The 17,719-nt window shown below is 46.1% G+C and overlaps 2 protein-coding genes across 5 annotated transcripts; both read right to left on the bottom strand.

Moving 5' to 3' along the window:
* Positions 1-6,035: 6,035 nt before the first annotated feature.
* Positions 6,036-8,730, bottom strand: LOC121652927 (gastrula zinc finger protein XlCGF57.1-like). Its single transcript, XM_042006075.1, has 2 exons — positions 8,423-8,730; positions 6,036-7,506 (listed from the first exon to the last, which is right to left on the bottom strand). Exons 1-2 carry the CDS (start codon positions 8,592-8,594, stop codon positions 6,104-6,106), a joined length of 1,575 nt encoding a protein of 524 aa, XP_041862009.1. The 5' UTR covers positions 8,595-8,730; the 3' UTR covers positions 6,036-6,103.
* Positions 8,731-8,787: 57 nt separating this feature from the next.
* On the bottom strand, positions 8,788-17,615 carry LOC121652924. Of its 4 annotated transcripts, XR_006012708.1 has the most exons (6): positions 17,323-17,615; positions 14,547-15,068; positions 12,892-13,787; positions 12,553-12,794; positions 12,343-12,384; positions 9,958-10,001 (listed from the first exon to the last, which is right to left on the bottom strand). XR_006012708.1 is itself a non-coding variant. In XM_042006069.1 (5 exons), the coding sequence occupies exons 1-4, from the start codon at positions 17,492-17,494 to the stop codon at positions 12,573-12,575; spliced, it is 1,812 nt and encodes a 603-aa protein (XP_041862003.1). In that variant the 5' UTR covers positions 17,495-17,615; the 3' UTR covers positions 8,788-10,001; positions 12,553-12,572. The 4 variants fall into 4 exon arrangements, 3 of the variants coding, with proteins under 3 accessions (XP_041862003.1, XP_041862002.1, XP_041862004.1); XM_042006069.1 differs by lacking the exon at positions 12,343-12,384 and having other exon boundaries at positions 8,788-10,001; XM_042006068.1 differs by lacking the exon at positions 12,343-12,384 and having other exon boundaries at positions 8,788-10,001; positions 12,587-12,794.
* Between the last annotated feature and the right edge of the window lie 104 nt (positions 17,616-17,719).

Below are 17,719 nucleotides of genomic sequence, written 5' to 3'. Positions count from 1 at the left end.
TTTATTTGGTCCTTTAACAAAACAAAAAAATGACACGTTTCTTTGGGGTTTTTGCCGTTTATAACCTTTGAGATGGAAAACTTCAGTTGCCTCATGCACCTTTGCTTCACAGCACTACAGAAATCCTCCTTATAAAAGAAAAGAAGAGTTAATTATGTCGGCTTTTGGGCAGTTTATTTCAAACACGTTTCAACATTTACATGATTACATTTCCTTTTCCTGTTTGAAAAGGAGGTTGCAGAAGTAAAAATGGATTTGTTGTACGATACTACTGCATCCCACCCAGTTTACCAAATTCTTCACCATTTCCCCACAATTTATACAATGTCAGGTTCATCCACAAAAGATCAGAAAAACAAACACAAAACACAGAATTTTACAGAATCTGCAGTAGTTCAAAGTTAAAGAATTAATGAGTCTAAGTGTTGTTGTTTTTTACAGATCAAAAAATGAGCCACAAATAGAATAAAGGTTTCACAAAACAAACTGTTTCCATGAATCCAGATGATGTGTCGGACATTCCAGTCCAGGTTTGAAGAGTCCAAGTGTTGTAGCTTTTGGTCAGGGGCTGGTCTAACGGGATCTGGGCAGAATCACCCTTTACAAATTTGGCAAATTGGAAGCTGCAAATCAGAAGCTAACTTCATTGAGGGTTCAGCGGTTGCCATGGGAAGCGGTGTTGGCGTTTCAGAACAGCGACAGACCGTTCATCACCGGATCTCGGTGCTGCTATGGGATGACGGGCCTTGTCTCGCCATGCCAAAATTCATTTCTGAGTAAGGTTGATAATGTGTGTAAAAATGGTTCCTCTAAACTGGTTAGTTAATACTTGGTGCTCAGCCCTCTAAAGGAAGCTGTCACACCCGGAAGCTCCTCCCACTGCAGAGCTTTTCTGTGATTCGCTCACATAAACCAACACTTCCGGTCTGAAAATACGTTAAAACTGTTAGTTTTTTGCATTTGTACTTAAAGTGTAGCTCCACCTACTTTCTGCATAACTCCACCCACTGCCAAATTATGAAAAATGGCTGAAGCTGCAAGGGTTGGGGTGGGAGGTGTGGGGTGATCGGGGGGCGGAGAGTGGGCGGGGCGGGATGCACAGGCAGAAATGATTGACAGACAGCAGCTCAGCTCACTGGTAAGATGCAAAGACAGATTCACCAAGCAGCTACACCACAGAGCATCTTTGAGGTGGAAGACTTTCCCTCCTGAATCTCCTCAGCTCCACATGAACCAGGTGGTCCTGAACGTATCAGTGTGAGCCGTTAGCTGTTAGCGCTGTTAGCTGCCTGTCAGCAGCTCCAGCAGCTCTGGAAAGCTTTGGAGACTCGCGGCAGGTTGTGGCAGTTGCAGGAAGAGCTGCTGGAAGTTGCTGCTGCTACGATTTGAGCTGCTGTCTGTCGCCAGATGAGGATCCGCAGGTAAAGAATAAAGTCCGGTTTTACTTTTACACCCTCAGAAGCACAAATCCGTCCCATTGCAGGAAGATTTAATCAGAAACTCTGTGAAAGAACAGAAGTCTGAAACTAGCAGATCTACACTAGATAAGCTCACATCCAGGCCTCCAGACTGCGGCCAAACGGTCGCATTTTGCGACTAAAATGTGAGACAGTGCGAGTGAATTTTTCATCTACTCCATAACGGAGACGATACATTTTTCAGTGTTTTTCTTGTAGGAGTTATAACTGAATTTATTTAGTCGCTAACAAACTTCTGCTCCCTCTTCAGCCCAGTAGTTCACAGTAATAACAAATCAGCTGCTGGTTTGCCTCAAACTAACTTCAATACGAGAAAAAGAGACGAACACCAACGAAGAAGACGACAGCCAATGTGTAGCTGTGTCCCAATTCAGGGTCTGCACACTTCGAAGTGCGCAGACTACGTAGGCTACAGAGTGTCCTCCGTAGTCTACACACTTCGAAGTCTGCTTAACGTTCGTGAAATGGGACAGCCTACCTAGTCTACAAGAATTTCCCATAGCAACAACACAGGACGTTTAATCACTTAAACCTCAGAAATTACTCGTAGGAAACGTCAGTAGACGCTGAACACGGAGCGGCAACACCGACAGTTAAAAAAAAAAAAAAAAACGGTTTGAGGCTCTGTTGTTTTCCAGCCGGTACACACTTAATTAACCCCTTAAAAGTATCTGAATATCAAATATTACCGAATTTTAATGTCACCATTTAACAAACATGCTTTAAATGTACTTGGTTTTGTAACGTTTATACTAAAGTGTAGTTAAAAAAAACGAACTTTTTTTTAAAATAAAACTTTATTTAAACTTAATAAGACTCTTGTGAGGTTGCTGATTCGCCACCGTCCTGTGCGCAACGAATTATGGGAGAAAAGAGGCCGCGAAGGATGCATCACAAGCATCCTTCGTTTGAGGCCAAACGAAGTGCGGATTCGAAGGGTGGATTCGGAGGGTCCTTCAAATTCTGTGAATTGGGACAGTACTTCGCGCACCGCGATGACGTATGTGGCCGACGAATCCGCACTTCGAAGTGTGCAGACCCTGAATTGGGACACACCTTGTGTGTGTGAGTGGGGACAAACGAGCACTGTGATTGGTTTATGTGTGGAAAGAGGTGGGTCTTTGTGGCTTTGTGGCTATTTAGCAAGTTTTCAGACCCTCTAGCGAGTTTTAGGTCAGCCAATAGCAGCTGTTTTTACTGAGGAGTGGGAACAGCGGCTGGAGACGAGCATCAGTCCCTGAAGCTGTTTATTACCAGGAACTACATGTACCAGTTGTACCATGTCCTGTGGGGGATGACAGGGACAAAGCTGACTACAAAGTAAAAATAAGTTCTATGTATGCTGTGCTAACCTAGCTTAAGTTACTCTCCGTCTAAGTTAGTAATAACACTGCTGTGGTTATCTAACCTAGCATAGCATTACCTAACAGTTTAAAAGCCACCACGTAACTGCAGTGTTGTGAAGGAACATGAGTTCCAGACTATCTGGGACCATTGTATGTTTAAAATTGACACGTTTTATCATCTGAGAAAAGCGCTGGTTTTTATTTTGGTTCATGACTTTGTGGCAAAGAAAATACTGAAGTAGAGAAAATGTGATTTGACGTCAAAGAGCGTCAGAAATCATAAAGTAATGGATGACGCGGAGGCGTGAAACGTCCGACGCGAAATTGCAAGTTTTTCACAAGAAGCGGCTGAGCGGACTATTTCGTTGTGACGCGTTGCCAAGGTAACCGGCTCTAACACAGAACCTGCAGCTCGGCTGCAGTTATGTTATGTCACACACACATTTCAGAGGGCGGGTGCAGCTCTTACAGCTGGTGTGTGTCCAGAGGATGATGCAGCATTTTGTTTCAGTCAAAGTCCACAAATAGTTTCCTACATCGTTCAAAAATTATCCACCATTCACTCTGATAATTAAATGTTTATCAAGCAAGTTTATCCTAAATCGTTTTTATAAAGTTATCCATTCACTCTGTATCAAGTATGTAAGTAAAGTAATCAAGACAGAAAAACAGGCGACGACCTTTTTAAAATTAAATGTAACGTTGCTGTTGAACGTGACCTTTCATAAAGATACTGGCATGTCCATAGTGGCGTTTGAAGGACGAGATTTAACGTCTGTGGACTCTGACCGCTGCTGGTTTAAAATTTGTGGACCCTGACCGCTGCTGGTTTAACGTTTGTGGACTCTGACCGCTGCTGGTTTAACGTCTGTGGACCCTGACCGCTGCTGGCTTAACGTATGTGGACCCTGACCGCTGCTGGTTTAACGTCTGTGGACTCTGACCGCTGCTGGCTTAACGTATGTGGACCCTGACCGCTGCTGGTTTAACGTCTGTGGACTCTGACCGCTGCTGGTTTAACGTCTGTGGACCCTGACCGCTGCTGGTTTAACGTCTGTGGACTCTGACCGCTGCTGGTTTAACGTCTGTGGACTCTGACCGCTGCTGGTTTAACGTTTGTGGACTCTGACCGCTGCTGGTTTGACGTCTGTGGACTCTGACCGTTGCTGGTTTAATGTTTGTGGACTCTGACCGCTGCTGGCTTAACGTATGTGGACCCTGACCGCTGCTGGTTTAACGTCTGTGGACCCTGACCGCTGCTGGTTTAACGTTTGTGGACTCTGACCGCTGCTGGTTTGACGTCTGTGGACTCTGACCGCTGCTGGTTTAACGTTTGTACAGTTTGACCGCTGCTGGTTTAACGTCTGTGGACTCTGACCGCTGCTGGTTTAACGTTTGTGGACTCTGACCGCTGCTGGTTTAACGTTTGTGGACTCTGACCGTTGCTGGTTTAACGTTTGTAGAGTTTGACCGCTGCTGGTTTAACGTTTGTAGAGTTTGACCGCTGCTGGTTTAACGTTTGTGGACTCTGACCGCTGCTAGTTTAACGTCTGTGGACTCTGACCGCTGCTGGTTTAACGTCTGTGGACCCTGACCGCTGCTGGTTTAACGTCTGTGGACTCTGACCGCTGCTGGTTTAATGTCTGTGGACTCTGACCGCTGCTGGTTTAACGTCTGTGGACTCTGACCGCTGCTGGTTTAACGTTTGTGGACTCTGACCGCTGCTGGTTTAACGTTTGTGGACTCTGACCGCTGCTGGTTTAATGTCTGTGGACTCTGACCGCTGCTGGTTTAATGTCTGTGGACTCTGACCGCTGCTGGTTTAACGTTTGTGGACTCTGACCGCTGCTGGTTTAATGTCTGTGGACTCTGACCGCTGCTGGTTTAACGTTTGTGGACTCTGACCGCTGCTGGTTTAATGTTTGTGGACTCTGACCGCTGCTGGTTTAACGTTTGTGGACTCTGACCGCTGCTGGTTTAATGTTTGTGGACTCTGACCGCTGCTGGTTTAACGTTTGTGGACTCTGACCGCTGCTGGTTTAATGTTTGTGGACTCTGACCGCTGCTGGTTTAACATTTGTGGACTCTGACCGCTGCTGGTTTAACGTCTGTGGACTCTGACCGCTGCTGGTTTAATGTTTGTGGACTCTGACCGCTGCTGGTTTAATGTTTGTGGACTCTGACCGCTGCTGGTTTAACGTTTGTGGACTCTGACCGCTGCTGGTTTAATGTTTGTGGACTCTGACCGCTGCTGGTTTAATGTTTGTGGACTCTGACCGCTGCTGGTTTAACATTTGTGGACCCTGACCGCTGCTGGTTTAACGATGCGCCGTCACACACATGATCTGGCACGTCTGCAGCCTGGTGTCTGAGTTTCTGTTGCCATGGTTACCAACTACTGTTTAGTCAACGCAATAATTTACAATAATAAGTCGATTTGACTGGAACTTCTTTCATAGGTAAATCCAGGTTACACCGACAGACGTAGTTATCAGTCCTGGTTCTGTTGGATCTCAGTGCTGCGTTTGATACTGTAGATCACAGAATCCTGTTTTCAGGCTGGAAAACTGGGCTGGACTTTCTGGAGCGGTCCTTAACTGGCTCTGGTCCTGTTTAGAAGGCCGGAGTTATTTAGTTCCGATCGGCAGCTATGAATCCGAGCGAGTGGCCATGACTTGTGGAGTCCCCCAGGGGTCAGTCCTTGGACCCCTTCTGTTCAACTTGTATCTGCTCCCTCTGGGTAAAATATTACAGAACTATAGCATTAATTATCAAAGTTATGCTGATGATACACAACTTTATGTCTGTCACCAGACGACTGCAGACCAGCAGACTTACTGTGTCAGAGTCTGGAGCAAATAAACACCTGGATGAAGGAGAATTTTCTACAATTAAATGAAGACAAAACTGAGGTCATTGTGTTTGGTAGAAAGAGAAGAGGAACCTGACTTTCAGCAGCGGAATGTAGCCAATCAGAGAGCGAGCTGACTGGGGAACCAGGAAGGATATAAACTCTCTGTCTCCAGTCTGTTATTTTTTCAGTTCTGGATTTTTCTGTTAACTACTCTCAAACCACCATCATTACTTCATGTATGTCCTCTGCCATGCTGGGTGCTGTGTTTTACGGTTGTTACCATGGTTCTTCTTCGTTTTTCCAGGTGTTATGTTTCTTCTTTGTTTTTGTTAGATCATGTGGCTCAGAGGACTTGATTTAGTCCACACTGATAGCGTCCAGCTCTCATGTGAACGTCTAGTTGGGCTTTTTCACAGCTGATGTCTTTAAACATTTCCTTGCATGTGGTTGGGCAGCGGGGTCTCATCCGTGTGGCTTTTCTTGTGGATGGTCAGTTTGCCACTTTGAGCAAAACTTCTACCGCATATTTTACAGGAATACGGCCTCTCACCTGTGTGGGTTCTCATATGAACAGTCAAATGACTACTAGAAGTATAACTCTTTCCACAGGTAATACAGGTAAAAGGCTTTTCACCTGAATGAATTCTGGTATGAGAAGTCAAACTGCTACTCCGAGTGAAACGTTTACCACAGATTTTACAAGAATGAGGCTTCTCGCCCGTGTGGGTTCTAATGTGGCCCAGCAAGTTACTATGTGTTATGAAACGTTTACCACAGATTTTACAGGAAAACGGCCTCTCACCTGTGTGAGTTCTCATGTGGGCAGTCAGGTAACCACTCCTGGCAAAGCTTCTACAACACATTTCACAAGAATACAGCTTCTCACCTGTGTGAGTTGTCATGTGTACAGTCAAATTACGATTTTCAATAAAAGTTTTACCACATGTTTTACAGGAATAGAGCTTCTCACCTGTGTGGATTTTCATGTGGGCAGTCAAATTATGATTTTCAGAGAAACATTTTCCACATATTTTACAGGAATACGGCTTCTCACCTGTGTGGGATCTCATGTGAACGGCCAAACGACCACTAGTAGTAAAACTCTTTCCACAGGTGTTACAGGTAAAAGGCTTCTCACCTGCATGGATTCTGGTATGAAAATTCAAATTGCTACCTCGACTGAAACTTTTACCACATAACTTACAGGAATATGGTTTAATGCCGGTGTGGATTCTAACGTGGACCAGCATGTTGTCATGTGTTGTGAAACGTTTACCACAGATTTTACAGGGAAACGGTCTCTCACCTGTGTGTGTTCTACGATGTCTCATCATTTTGTATCTTTGTGGAAAAGTTTTTCCACAAAAATCACAGCTGACAGACTTTTTAGCCATGCCAGGCGCACAGAGACTCCCTGACGTTCCAGAGTTTTCCACATTACTGCTGTGACTTTCATCACTTCTGTCTCTGTGACGCTGATTTTCTGGTTCTGACTCTCCATCTGCAGCTGATTCTGAGTCTTCATGGTTGCTTCCTTCACATTCTGGAGTCTCATCTAAAGCAGAGATCTGAAAGAGAAGCTGCTCGCTGCTGGTTTCTGGTTTACTCTGCTCCCTGTTCTCATGAGTAACAGCAATCATGAAGCTCTCCGTTTCCTCCTTCAGTACAAGTTGCTCTTCCTCTGGACTGGTACATATTTCCTCCTGCTCCTCTTTAATCTGTGGAGGTTCTGGTTCTTCTTGGTCCACGGTGGAGCTTCTGTCCTGGTTACAGAGCTCTTGGTGGGTGAGAGCAACCTCCTCCTCATGGGTAAAATGCTGTGGGAGCTCTGCAAGGACAACGGGACACCAGTTAATTACTGAGACCATAAAACTAAACATCTGTTATATTTCAACCATGAACAGGGCTCTGCAGAATAAGCAGGTCCTTCATGTTTCCACGTTACATTTAAGTGTGTAAGTATTGTTAATATGTGTGTGCACCATTGTGGGAGAGTTCAGACACTTTCACACACAAACAGAAGTTTGGACTTTCAGTCTGAACTTTGTAAATTTTCGTTTACATTATATATATATATATATATATGTATGTATATATATTGCACATGGTCCACTTCCAGGACGTGAAGCAATGATCGGAGTTATTTTATCTATATTTGAACTTGTGTCCTGGCAGTGCATGTGAATATGTCTGGAGATGTAAACACACCAGCAGACCACAGGGTTACTGGAACAATGCAGACAATCCTTCAGCAGAGACCAGTGATGAACTGGAGGATCTGCTCTTATTCTTTACTGACTGGATTATCACGGTTCAATTTTACTGGCTGTACAAAAAGGGGCTGGGATCACTTTAATACATCAAAACGCCGTTTTTAACGCGCGTTCAAACAATGACCACCAAGAACGGCGTATTTTTCGGCGTTTAGCGAAGCTTTAACAAAAGTTTTTCACCACAAACGCGCAAACAGTGTGGCGAATTATGGCCCTTTTGGCTCGCCATAAGAAGCGCATAATATTTCCATGTGTGGAGGTCGATCCGAGACCCTGCCGGGAAAATAAGCCATCAGTCGAAAGCGGAGATACGTGACCGCGGCGAGACGATCAGCCAATCAGAACAAGCGGCTGTAAACATTTAGCATGTCTTTATTTCTGGGTGGAAAACAGTGAAGCTTTACTGAGAACTCTCCTCCATCCTCCAGGAGTCAGATCCATGAGTCGGGTGGGACCATCAGGGGTTCATACCTATCGGGTTTAGGTGGATGTGAGGTTTCCAGGTGACATCCAGCAGTCTGCGCTGACGATCGATCTCTTCTTCGTACTGGACGATGGTTTTTTCAAACTCTGTGAATATTTCTTCAGCAGCAGCAGTTAGTCGCGCGCTGATAAACTCTCTCAGATGCTGAACTGAAGACATTGTTGCTGAAACACACTCACACACTCCGCTCACACACCTCCACACAGCGAAGCTAACGATGCTAGCGCTGCTGCTGCTTCTTCTGGTCGGCAGACAAACTAACGTAGAGCTGCATTACCGCCCCCTGCTGGTCTCACACACACCTGCACCGCCCTGCTGGTCTCACACACACCTGCACCGCCCTGATTCTCCTGCTGTGTTGCTGCTGTTTCCCAAACCTTTTTCAGCAAATTGCCCTTGTTGACTTTTTTTTATAGCCAAATGTCCCCCTAACCCAGGGGTGTCAAACATAGGGCCCGGAGAACAAAACGGGCCTACCAGAGGGTCCAGTCTGGCCCACAGGATGAATTTGGTTTATATGAAAATAAAATAGAAAATAACTGTAATATTTTAATAAAAGTAACTGTAATATCTAATTTGTCCATGTGAGGTTTCCTTTTTTCTGTTTAGATATAAAACATGTAAAACGTTCCCAAGGCAACGTAATAACTTCAGAATCAGCTTCATTCGCCAAGTATGAACACACACACAAGGAAGGTTTGCAGGCAGATGTCGCTCTAGTGCAGCATTAGTAAAAGTAAAAAGGAATAAAATAAGCAGCAAGTAATAAAACAGACTCGTGTATAGTGGTGTCTACAATACGCAGAGCGACATATGCAAATATAAATGACCTCTACAAATATGAGCTCAGTAAAGTGTGTATCAGTGGATGTGGTAGGACTGGTAGAAAATGAGCTACCCTGAGATGCCTGGCTGTAATTTGGCATCAAACTCATAAATGAAACAAATACAGGCTCATCACGTGCTGATGACAAATAATACCCTCCCTTCAGCTCATGAAGCCATTAATGTTGCGTAACTGGTGTCTGAAAACAGCGGAGCTCCTCGTGTAAACCACTTCCATTTATTACAAGACGAATGAGAATAGAAACACCCAGATTAGCTGGAACACAGACCAAGACAGGAGTCATGAAGCGGGACAGAAAACCTCCATCTGGGAAAAACCAGGAGCTGAGACGTCCCTCCTCTCCTGGGACTTCAGTTCACTCCCAGAAAACCGGATGAAAAGATCAACACCATATTTACAAAACAGACACGATTACATGTTAAAATAATTCAGATGGTCTTGGCTCTTATCTTCAGGAGAAACCTGAGAAAGGAGCTGCTCCTGGTTTGGTTTTAAGTCACCGGTAATATGTTCCTCGTGAGCAGGAGTCACCATGACGGCATCGGCCTCCTGCTTCAGAACAAGCTGTTCTCCCACATGAACGGTGCAGAGTTCCTCCTCTTCTTCTTTAATCTGTGGAGCTTCTGCTTCCTCCTGATGAAGACTGAAGCCAGCCTCCTGGGTACCGAGCGGCTGCTCATCAACACCTTCCTTCTTCCACTTCTACTGCTGAGAAGACTCTGAAAGGACAACAGGACACAAGAAAAGCTTCTGCTTGAGAAGTCACCATGTTTCCACCACATGCAAGGCCCGTATAACATGACTCACTAAATTACACCCAAACACCACCAATTATCTGGCTGCAGCGGCGAGTTACTCATTCGTTCAGATACGTTCAGTCTCATCATCAGCAGAAAACGTCCAGATGTTATTTGTGATCTTATGGTCCAGCTCTGGCTGGAGCATAAAGCTGCTGGTAAACCGGACAGTTCAGCCTTCTGGCTCAGCTCTTTCCACCAGGACAGACCAGCACAGTTCCAGTAAGCAGCCTGTCAGCCCCCCGCTTCATCTCCACGTACCCACGAGAGTCCCGTTTCATCCCAGCTTTGTTTAACAGGGACAGGCCGTATCAACAGAAGAAGACTTTTAAATGTACGTCAGTGGAAAAAAGGATCCGTGTAAATTCTGCAGCTGACGTGCTCTAGTTAGTTAGTTAGTCATATTAACTAAACAATCGACCATAATGCCTAAAAATACATGTACATGTATGATTCAGCAGACCTGATAAACTGGCGGCTACTTCAGGACCAGTCACCCGGTTATGATCTCGATCAAAACGTTGCAGCTGAAATTCAACCAGAAAATCTTACAGCTGCTAGCAAGCTAGCAGGCTCCGACAACGCTACCGCTGAAAGTGGTTGTTGTGGTCCAAACGCATCATCATCCATAATTTCCCCCATAGATGCTAAGTCTTCGCTCACTAATAGAGCTAGATTACAAATCACCAACACGCCACAACCAATGGTGCTGACAGCGGTGGGAACCACAAAAACACTGTATGGCTGCGGCCTGGAGTCCCCTCTTTCAACAGGTCAACGCCAGCATGAGCCCAACAATAAAGTCCCAGGTCCTGATGGTCCAGATGACCCAGGTCCAGATGACCCAGGTCCAGATGGTTATCCAGCAGAATTCTACAAAGAGTTCTGGACAACGCTGCACCCACTTTCTACAATATGATATTAGAAATAAAGGAATTCTTGAATCATGAATCTCCGGACCTGGATCTGGAGTCTTTGCTGTGTCCGGACCTGGATCTGGAGTCTTTGCTGTGTCCGGACCTGGATCTGGAGTCTTTGCTGTGTCCGGACCTGGAGTCTTTGCTGTGTCCGGACCTGGATCTGGAGTCTTTGCTGTGTCCGGACCTGGATCTGGAGTCTTTGCTGTGTCCGGACCTGGATCTGGAGTCTTTGCTGTGTCCGGACCTGGAGTCTTTGCTGTGTCCGGACCTGGATCTGGAGTCTTTGCTGTGTCCGGACCTGGATCTGGAGTCTTTGCTGTGTCCGGACCTGGATCTGGAGTCTTTGCTGTGTCTGGACCTACGGCCCTCAGACTGGACTCCAGTGACTTCCAGCATGTTCTCATAGGGAACAAAAATCCCTGGTTTACTTATCGTGGTGTAAATATGTGTAAAACTGAGCTGCCTGGAAGCAGGAAAGTCACCATGTTTAAAATCCGTTTAATTTGGCGTATAAGGGACGTCCACAACAACCACCTTCATACTGCAATTACCCCGATGGCAGACGTCCTATGGACGTCAAAACTTAACGTTCTGAAGATGTCAGAAAAAACGCCGTCTGGCGTCAGTCTGCACCGCGGGGGACCAAACCTGGACGTCCAAAAGCGACTTAGAAAAGACGCCATCTGGACGCCGCCTTGGCAGTGGGTTAGTTTTCTAACGTAAATCGGTTTATTTTTGCCTTTGATGCTGTAAGGCTTTAAATGAAGTTGACCCGTTTTTCAAGAACTAAAACCTCTTTTAGGACAAGCAGCCAATGAGGGGTCAGTTTCACAAACTATATTTTACCAGCTAAACTTGTGTTTGTTAGTTTAATTGTTATTCTGCATGTTTGGATGTTTTCTACTCTGTGCATTCGCAGTTCTTACAGCATGGAGCCATGACCGTGATGGAAACTACGCAGAAGACAATCCTGTGCAATAAATGCCTGTTCCGAGGAAACGACTGTGTCTGAGGTTCTGAAGAGAGAATCGATACCACTGCGAGGATACACCTGCTACACCTCTGGGACATCCTGCTCTGGGTACACACACACCTGCTACACCTCTGGGACATCCTGCTCTGGGTACACACACACCTGCTGCACCCCGGGGACATCCTGCTCTGGGTACACACACACCTGCTGCACCCCGGGGACATCCTGCTCTGGGTACACACACACCTGCTGCACCCCGGGGACATCCTGCTCTGGGTACACACACACCTGCTGCACCCGGGGACATCCTGCTCTGGGTACACACACACCTGCTGCACCCAGGGACATCCTGCTCTGGGTACAAACACACCTGCTGCACCCCGGGGACATCCTGCTCTGGGTACACACACACCTGCTACACCTCTGGGACATCCTGCTCCTGGTACACACACACCTGCTACACCTCTGGGACATCCTGCTCCTGGTACACACACACCTGCTACACCTCTGGGACATCCTGCTCCTGGTACACACACACCTGCTACACCTCTGGGACATCCTGCTCCTGGTACACACACACCTGCTACATCAGTGTAACGTTTATGGACCCTGACCGCTGCTGGTTGGGACGTTGCAGGACGACAAAATGTTGCTCCATTCTTGTTTCTCCTGGACTGATGGAGCCCTGTAAGCCTGCAGGCTGCTTTCACAGCGACGTCCAGTCACAGACCTGATCTGGCGCGTCTCCAGCCCGGCGTCTGAGAGTCGGCCTACAGCCGTCCTTCGGAGGCTGTGGTTCGTGTAAATCCGCGACAGACCCACCTTAAAGAAACAATAATAAACACACAGGCTATTAATGAGGGCAGAAGGGGGTCAGGCATCACACACGGGGATACATTATTATTAGAATGGTACAAACCTCTTCACTGATTCTTTTTAGCATGTCTCCCAGGTAGTGGACGCCCATCGGCTCCCTGGAGTACCACACATCAGATGCCGTGGTGATGGAGCGCTTCGGGTGCAGATAAAAAGATTTAGCGTCTGGGGGACATTTAGAGATGTACTTCTTGAAGCTTTGTACCGGGCACAGGGGATCCCCGGGCCTTGCCAGCATGAAACCTCTTAGGCTTTGCTTGTGTGGGTTGTTTGGATCTTTGTGATTTTTAGCGTCGGGATTCTGCGCGAGGCTGACGTATTCAACGCCAGCCTCGTCTCTCTGGATGTTGAAAGATGTCATGGTCAGCTCACGGTTTCCCTCCCTGCCACGCCGAGCCAAACACAGCTGGATGTCAAACCACACCTTTCTGACGAGGCCGAGGGGCGTTTCAGGAGACAGCGCAGGTGAACATCTGATTATCTCCAGGTCCGACTCGGGGATGCGAGGATGGTGGAAGCTGGTGTCTTTGCCGCTCTTTCTGTAACGTTTCAGTATCGCCTTAAAAACCGCATTGCTGCTCTTGAACGCAGTGTCGCTAATGATGTTGACGTCTCTTAAGTGGTGATTAATGCCGGCTCTCAAACTCCTCAAACTGGCAACGCTGTACTCTCCTCCTCCTTTAGTCGACTGGACAGACGCATAAAAGAGTCTCAGAACGTCGTTGAGAGTCGAGGCAGCGTAGCTCTCAAAGCTGATGTCCATGTTTTTCTGAGCCAGGAAGTCTCTTAATGTTTTAACTGCCCATTTCGAGCTTTTATTTGTGTTTACCTCGTCCTTGTCAGCCTCTAAATTGTTCAGTTCCTCCGTTGTCACCTCCTTGTGTCGCATCTCCTTCTTCTCATGTTTTCTTCTCTCTTTCTCTTCTGCTTCATCCAAGTCTTTAAAATGATCAAATTCACCAAACAGGTTAAAGGAAACTATAAAATCACTCATGTATCATCTATTGTCGTGCTGTTGTGATAAACTGTGAAATAACATATGTTCTGAGTTTCTGTTGCCATGGTTACCAACAGAAACTCTGTGCAACAATTTAAATCACCATTCCTTTCCACCGGGTGCGTATGCGTCACGTTACGGCTGCGCCATGGGTTCGTTCCGACCTGCGTGGCACGGCATTTCATACCGGGAGCATGTCCGGTGTGGAGCGCCCACGAGTGCACCCGGTCGGAATCAAACCACTGACTAAAACAGCTGCAAATAGCAGTGGAGGCCGTGGCACAGCCGTAACATGCCACATACACACCCGGTGGAAGGGAGGGGTAAGGCTATTTGACTGGAACTTTTTTTTTAACAGGTGTCCTATAACACTTTTTAAAGGATAACCTACAGCCAATCAGAATCGAGTATTCACTGAGAACATAGTTTAAAAGCATTCGGCTTCTCACCTGTGTGGGATCTCATGTGAACAGTCAAGTGACCACTAGTAGTAAAACTCTTTCCACAGGTGTTACAGGTAAAAGGCTTCTCACCTGCATGGATTCTGGTATGAGTAGTCAAACTGCTACGCTGAGTGAAACTTTTACCACATATTTTACAGGAATATGGTTTAATGCCGGTGTGGATTCTAACGTGGACCAACATGTTGTCATGTGCTGTGAAACGTTTACCACAGATTTTACAGGGAAACGGTCTCTCACCTGTGTGTGTTCTTCGATGTCTCATCATATTGTATTTCTGTGTAAAAACTTTTCCACAAAAATCACAGCTGACAGACTTTTTAGCCATGCCAGGCGCACAGAGACTCCCTGACGTTCCAGAGTTTTCCACATTACTGCTGTGACTTTCATCACTTCTGTCTCTGTGACGCTGATTTTCTGGTTCTGACTCTCCATCTGCAGCTGATTCTGAGTCTTCATGGTTGCTTCCTTCACATTCTGGAGTCTCATCTAAAGCAGAGATCTGAAAGAGAAGCTGCTCGCTGCTGGTTTCTGGTTTACTCTGCTCCCTGTTCTCATGAGTAACAGCAATCATGAAGCTCTCCGTTTCCTCCTTCAGTACAAGCTGCTCTTCCTCTGGACTGGTACATATTTCCTCCTGCTCCTCTTTAATCTGTGGAGGTTCTGGTTCTTCTTGGTCCACGGTGGAGCTTCTGTCCTGGTTACAGAGCTCTTGGTGGGTGAGAGCAACCTCCTCCTCATGGGTAAAATGCTGTGGGAGCTCTGCAAGGACAACGGGACACCAGTTAATTACTGAGACCATAAAACTAAACATCTGTTATATTTCAACCATGAACAGGGCTCTGCAGAATAAGCAGGTCCTTCATGTTTCCACGTTACATTTAAGTGTGTAAGTATTGTTAATATGTGTGTGCACCATTGTGGGAGAGTTCAGACACTTTCACACACAAACAGAAGTTTGGACTTTCAGTCTGTCCTGATCGTCGATGCAGATCCTTGAAATGATAAAACTAAACTCATCCACGCTTTAACATATCTGTGAAATGGATGAAATAATGAATGAGGTCCAGAAATAACCAGACAATAATCCTGTCACCGCTCAGCCGATCCTCTGTTCTCCATCTGCAACGAGCATCCTTGCTGCAGCTTCACCTTAAAACCCATTTCCACCCACATGATTGGCTGTGCTCCTTCACTTCTTGCTAATCTTTTCTTCCTGCACTTGCCCCCACCCCCCCACCTTCTCGGGCTGTGGACCTTTCCTGGATCAGCTCCCAAGATCGCCCAACTATCATCTGGTGGCAGAGACTGGAGAAAGGGACTGGGAGAAAGTTCATAGGCTCGCTTAATTATACTTACTTACACACACACGCATGCACACAAGCAAGCACACTCACGCACACTATCACAGACACACCTCCCCCATGATTTCCCCGCCTTGGTTGGTTGTCTGAATTGTGCTTTTATGTACTGAGGTGTGTTTGTTTTGCCCCTCCAGGCCCAGTGTTGAGATGCTTTTTTCCCCTCATCCTGTTCTATTTCTAATGTTATCCTTTTCCATCTGTGAAATAGGTGCACCGTCCCTGCAGCTGCTGCCTGATCCTGTTTGTGTTTACATGTTGTTGCTGTCTGCTCTTGGACGGGTTGTACTGAAAGACATTTTGTTGTACTTGCTTACCGCACTTGTATAATGACAATAAAGTTAAGTCTAAGTCTAACCTGCTTAGCTATCCTGCTATCACACCCTCTGCTGAAAGAGCTAAAGCTAGCTAGCTGCAGAGAGTGGTGCTAACGGGTCCGCTCCTTTACCGTCAGCCGGGCAGGGACGACCAGCGGAGGACTTTGTCTTTTAAGAAGGAAAAGAAAGCGTTTCCTGGTGGAAAGAGGCTTCGCCAAAACAAGAGAGGCATGGATCTTTCAGGGTGAAATGGATCATAAAAATGGTAAAAAGTTAATAATAAAGACATAATTGTGTCCACATTTCTTTCAGGGTGTAGTTTGCAAAGTCCAGCGGTGTCCGTTGGAGGTCTCTAAACATACAGGGTCAGGTAGGTGGACTGGAACAGAACTCTGCTGCCTGAGCAGCTGGAAAGAGTCGTAACATCAGTAGAAGCTGTTTGAGGAATCAGATCAAGTTCTACTGAACTGAAAGGCTGAACATCAACATTATCAGGCTGGGACATTTTCTGAGTTCATCGGCAACCCGACTGACGTGTTTGTTCCACCGTCATTAATAACGATGATTATAAAAGTCACTGAGCAGAAAACTTGCTTCCTCATCACCGATCAGTGTGTTATTGTGTAAAATCAAAGCTGCCAAGCAGCAGAGGAAGGACAAGTGGCCACAGTGAGCTTCAGAGTCCACGTTTCTCTTCCCTCGTAGCATTACACACCTTTCATTAAAATAATCCTAGATTCAGTACAAACCCTGATGTGGATCCCTGAATAAAATGCTTTAGATTTTTATATTTGCTCTAAATCACATGATAATGCAAATTAATGTTGACAGCTTGCCCCAGTGTCAAAATAAAACCTTCTCCCTTCTGGCAAGGGTCAGTGTTAAATACAGATTCACATTAATCAATAACATGACAGCAGTAATGAGTATGTGGTATAAATTAAACGGTATATTGAGCAGCTCAGACAGCAGACTGGTGTTAAAGCACCAACACAGCAGAGGGAAACTTTCCAGGAGCCAAACTTAACATGAGCTTAAACTGATAAAAGTAATCCAGTCACATCACCTGAAGTTACCTAACAACAATCAAAGGGCTATTCCTGTTAAGACATGCCTACCCATGAGCCTTTGCGGCTACGATAGCTCTGAACCAGACTACAATAGTTTGATCAGTTTATCCACTGAGGCACGAGACGATCAGCCAATCAGAACAAGCGGCTGTAAACATTTAGCATGTCTTTATTTCTGGGTGGAAAACAGTGAAGCTTTACTGAGAACTCTCCTCCATCCTCCAGGAGTCAGATCCATGAGTCGGGTGGGACCATCAGGGGTTCATACCTATCGGGTTTAGGTGGATGTGAGGCTTCCAGGTGACATCCAGCAGTCTGCGCTGACGATCGATCTCTTCTTCGTACTGGACGATGGTTTTTTCAAACTCTGTGAATATTTCTTCAGCAGCAGCAGTTAGTCGCGCGCTGATAAACTCTCTCAGATGCTGAACTGAAGACATTGTTGCTGAAACACACTCACACACTCCGCTCACACACCGAAACGCAGCCGTATTCCCGCCAAGTAAACACAAAAGTAAAGCTCTCGCTCTCGCCGTTTCGCTCACTTCCGCCGGATGTCACCGCGTCAGGCACCGACAGAAACACGGGTTGTCTTCTGGTTCCACTTTAATTCAAGTTTAAAAAGCACGTAAAAATGAGCATGCATCAATAGAATTCAGTGGAGT

The sequence above is a fragment of the Melanotaenia boesemani genome, chromosome 14 (genome assembly GCF_017639745.1).
Source record: "Melanotaenia boesemani isolate fMelBoe1 chromosome 14, fMelBoe1.pri, whole genome shotgun sequence".
NCBI lineage: Eukaryota > Metazoa > Chordata > Actinopteri > Atheriniformes > Melanotaeniidae > Melanotaenia > Melanotaenia boesemani.
The sequence above is the reverse complement of the archived record's forward strand: the minus strand, read 5'-3'. Positions and strand labels throughout refer to the sequence as shown.

Coding starts and splice junctions, on each gene's coding strand:
- LOC121652927 (XM_042006075.1), bottom strand. CDS start 8,594: ATGTCTTCAGTTCAGCATCTGAGAGAGTTTATCAGCGCGCGACTAACT. Junction 7,507..8,422: donor CATCCACCTAAACCCGATAG/GTATGAACCCCT, acceptor TTGTCCTTGCAG/AGCTCCCACAGCATTTTACC.
- LOC121652924 (XM_042006068.1), bottom strand. CDS start 17,494: ATGTCTTCAGTTCAGCATCTGAGAGAGTTTATCAGCGCGCGACTAACT. Junction 15,069..17,322: donor CATCCACCTAAACCCGATAG/GTATGAACCCCT, acceptor TTGTCCTTGCAG/AGCTCCCACAGCATTTTACC. Junction 12,795..12,891: donor TAAAAAGAATCAGTGAAGAG/GTTTGTACCATT, acceptor TGTTTCTTTAAG/GTGGGTCTGTCGCGGATTTA.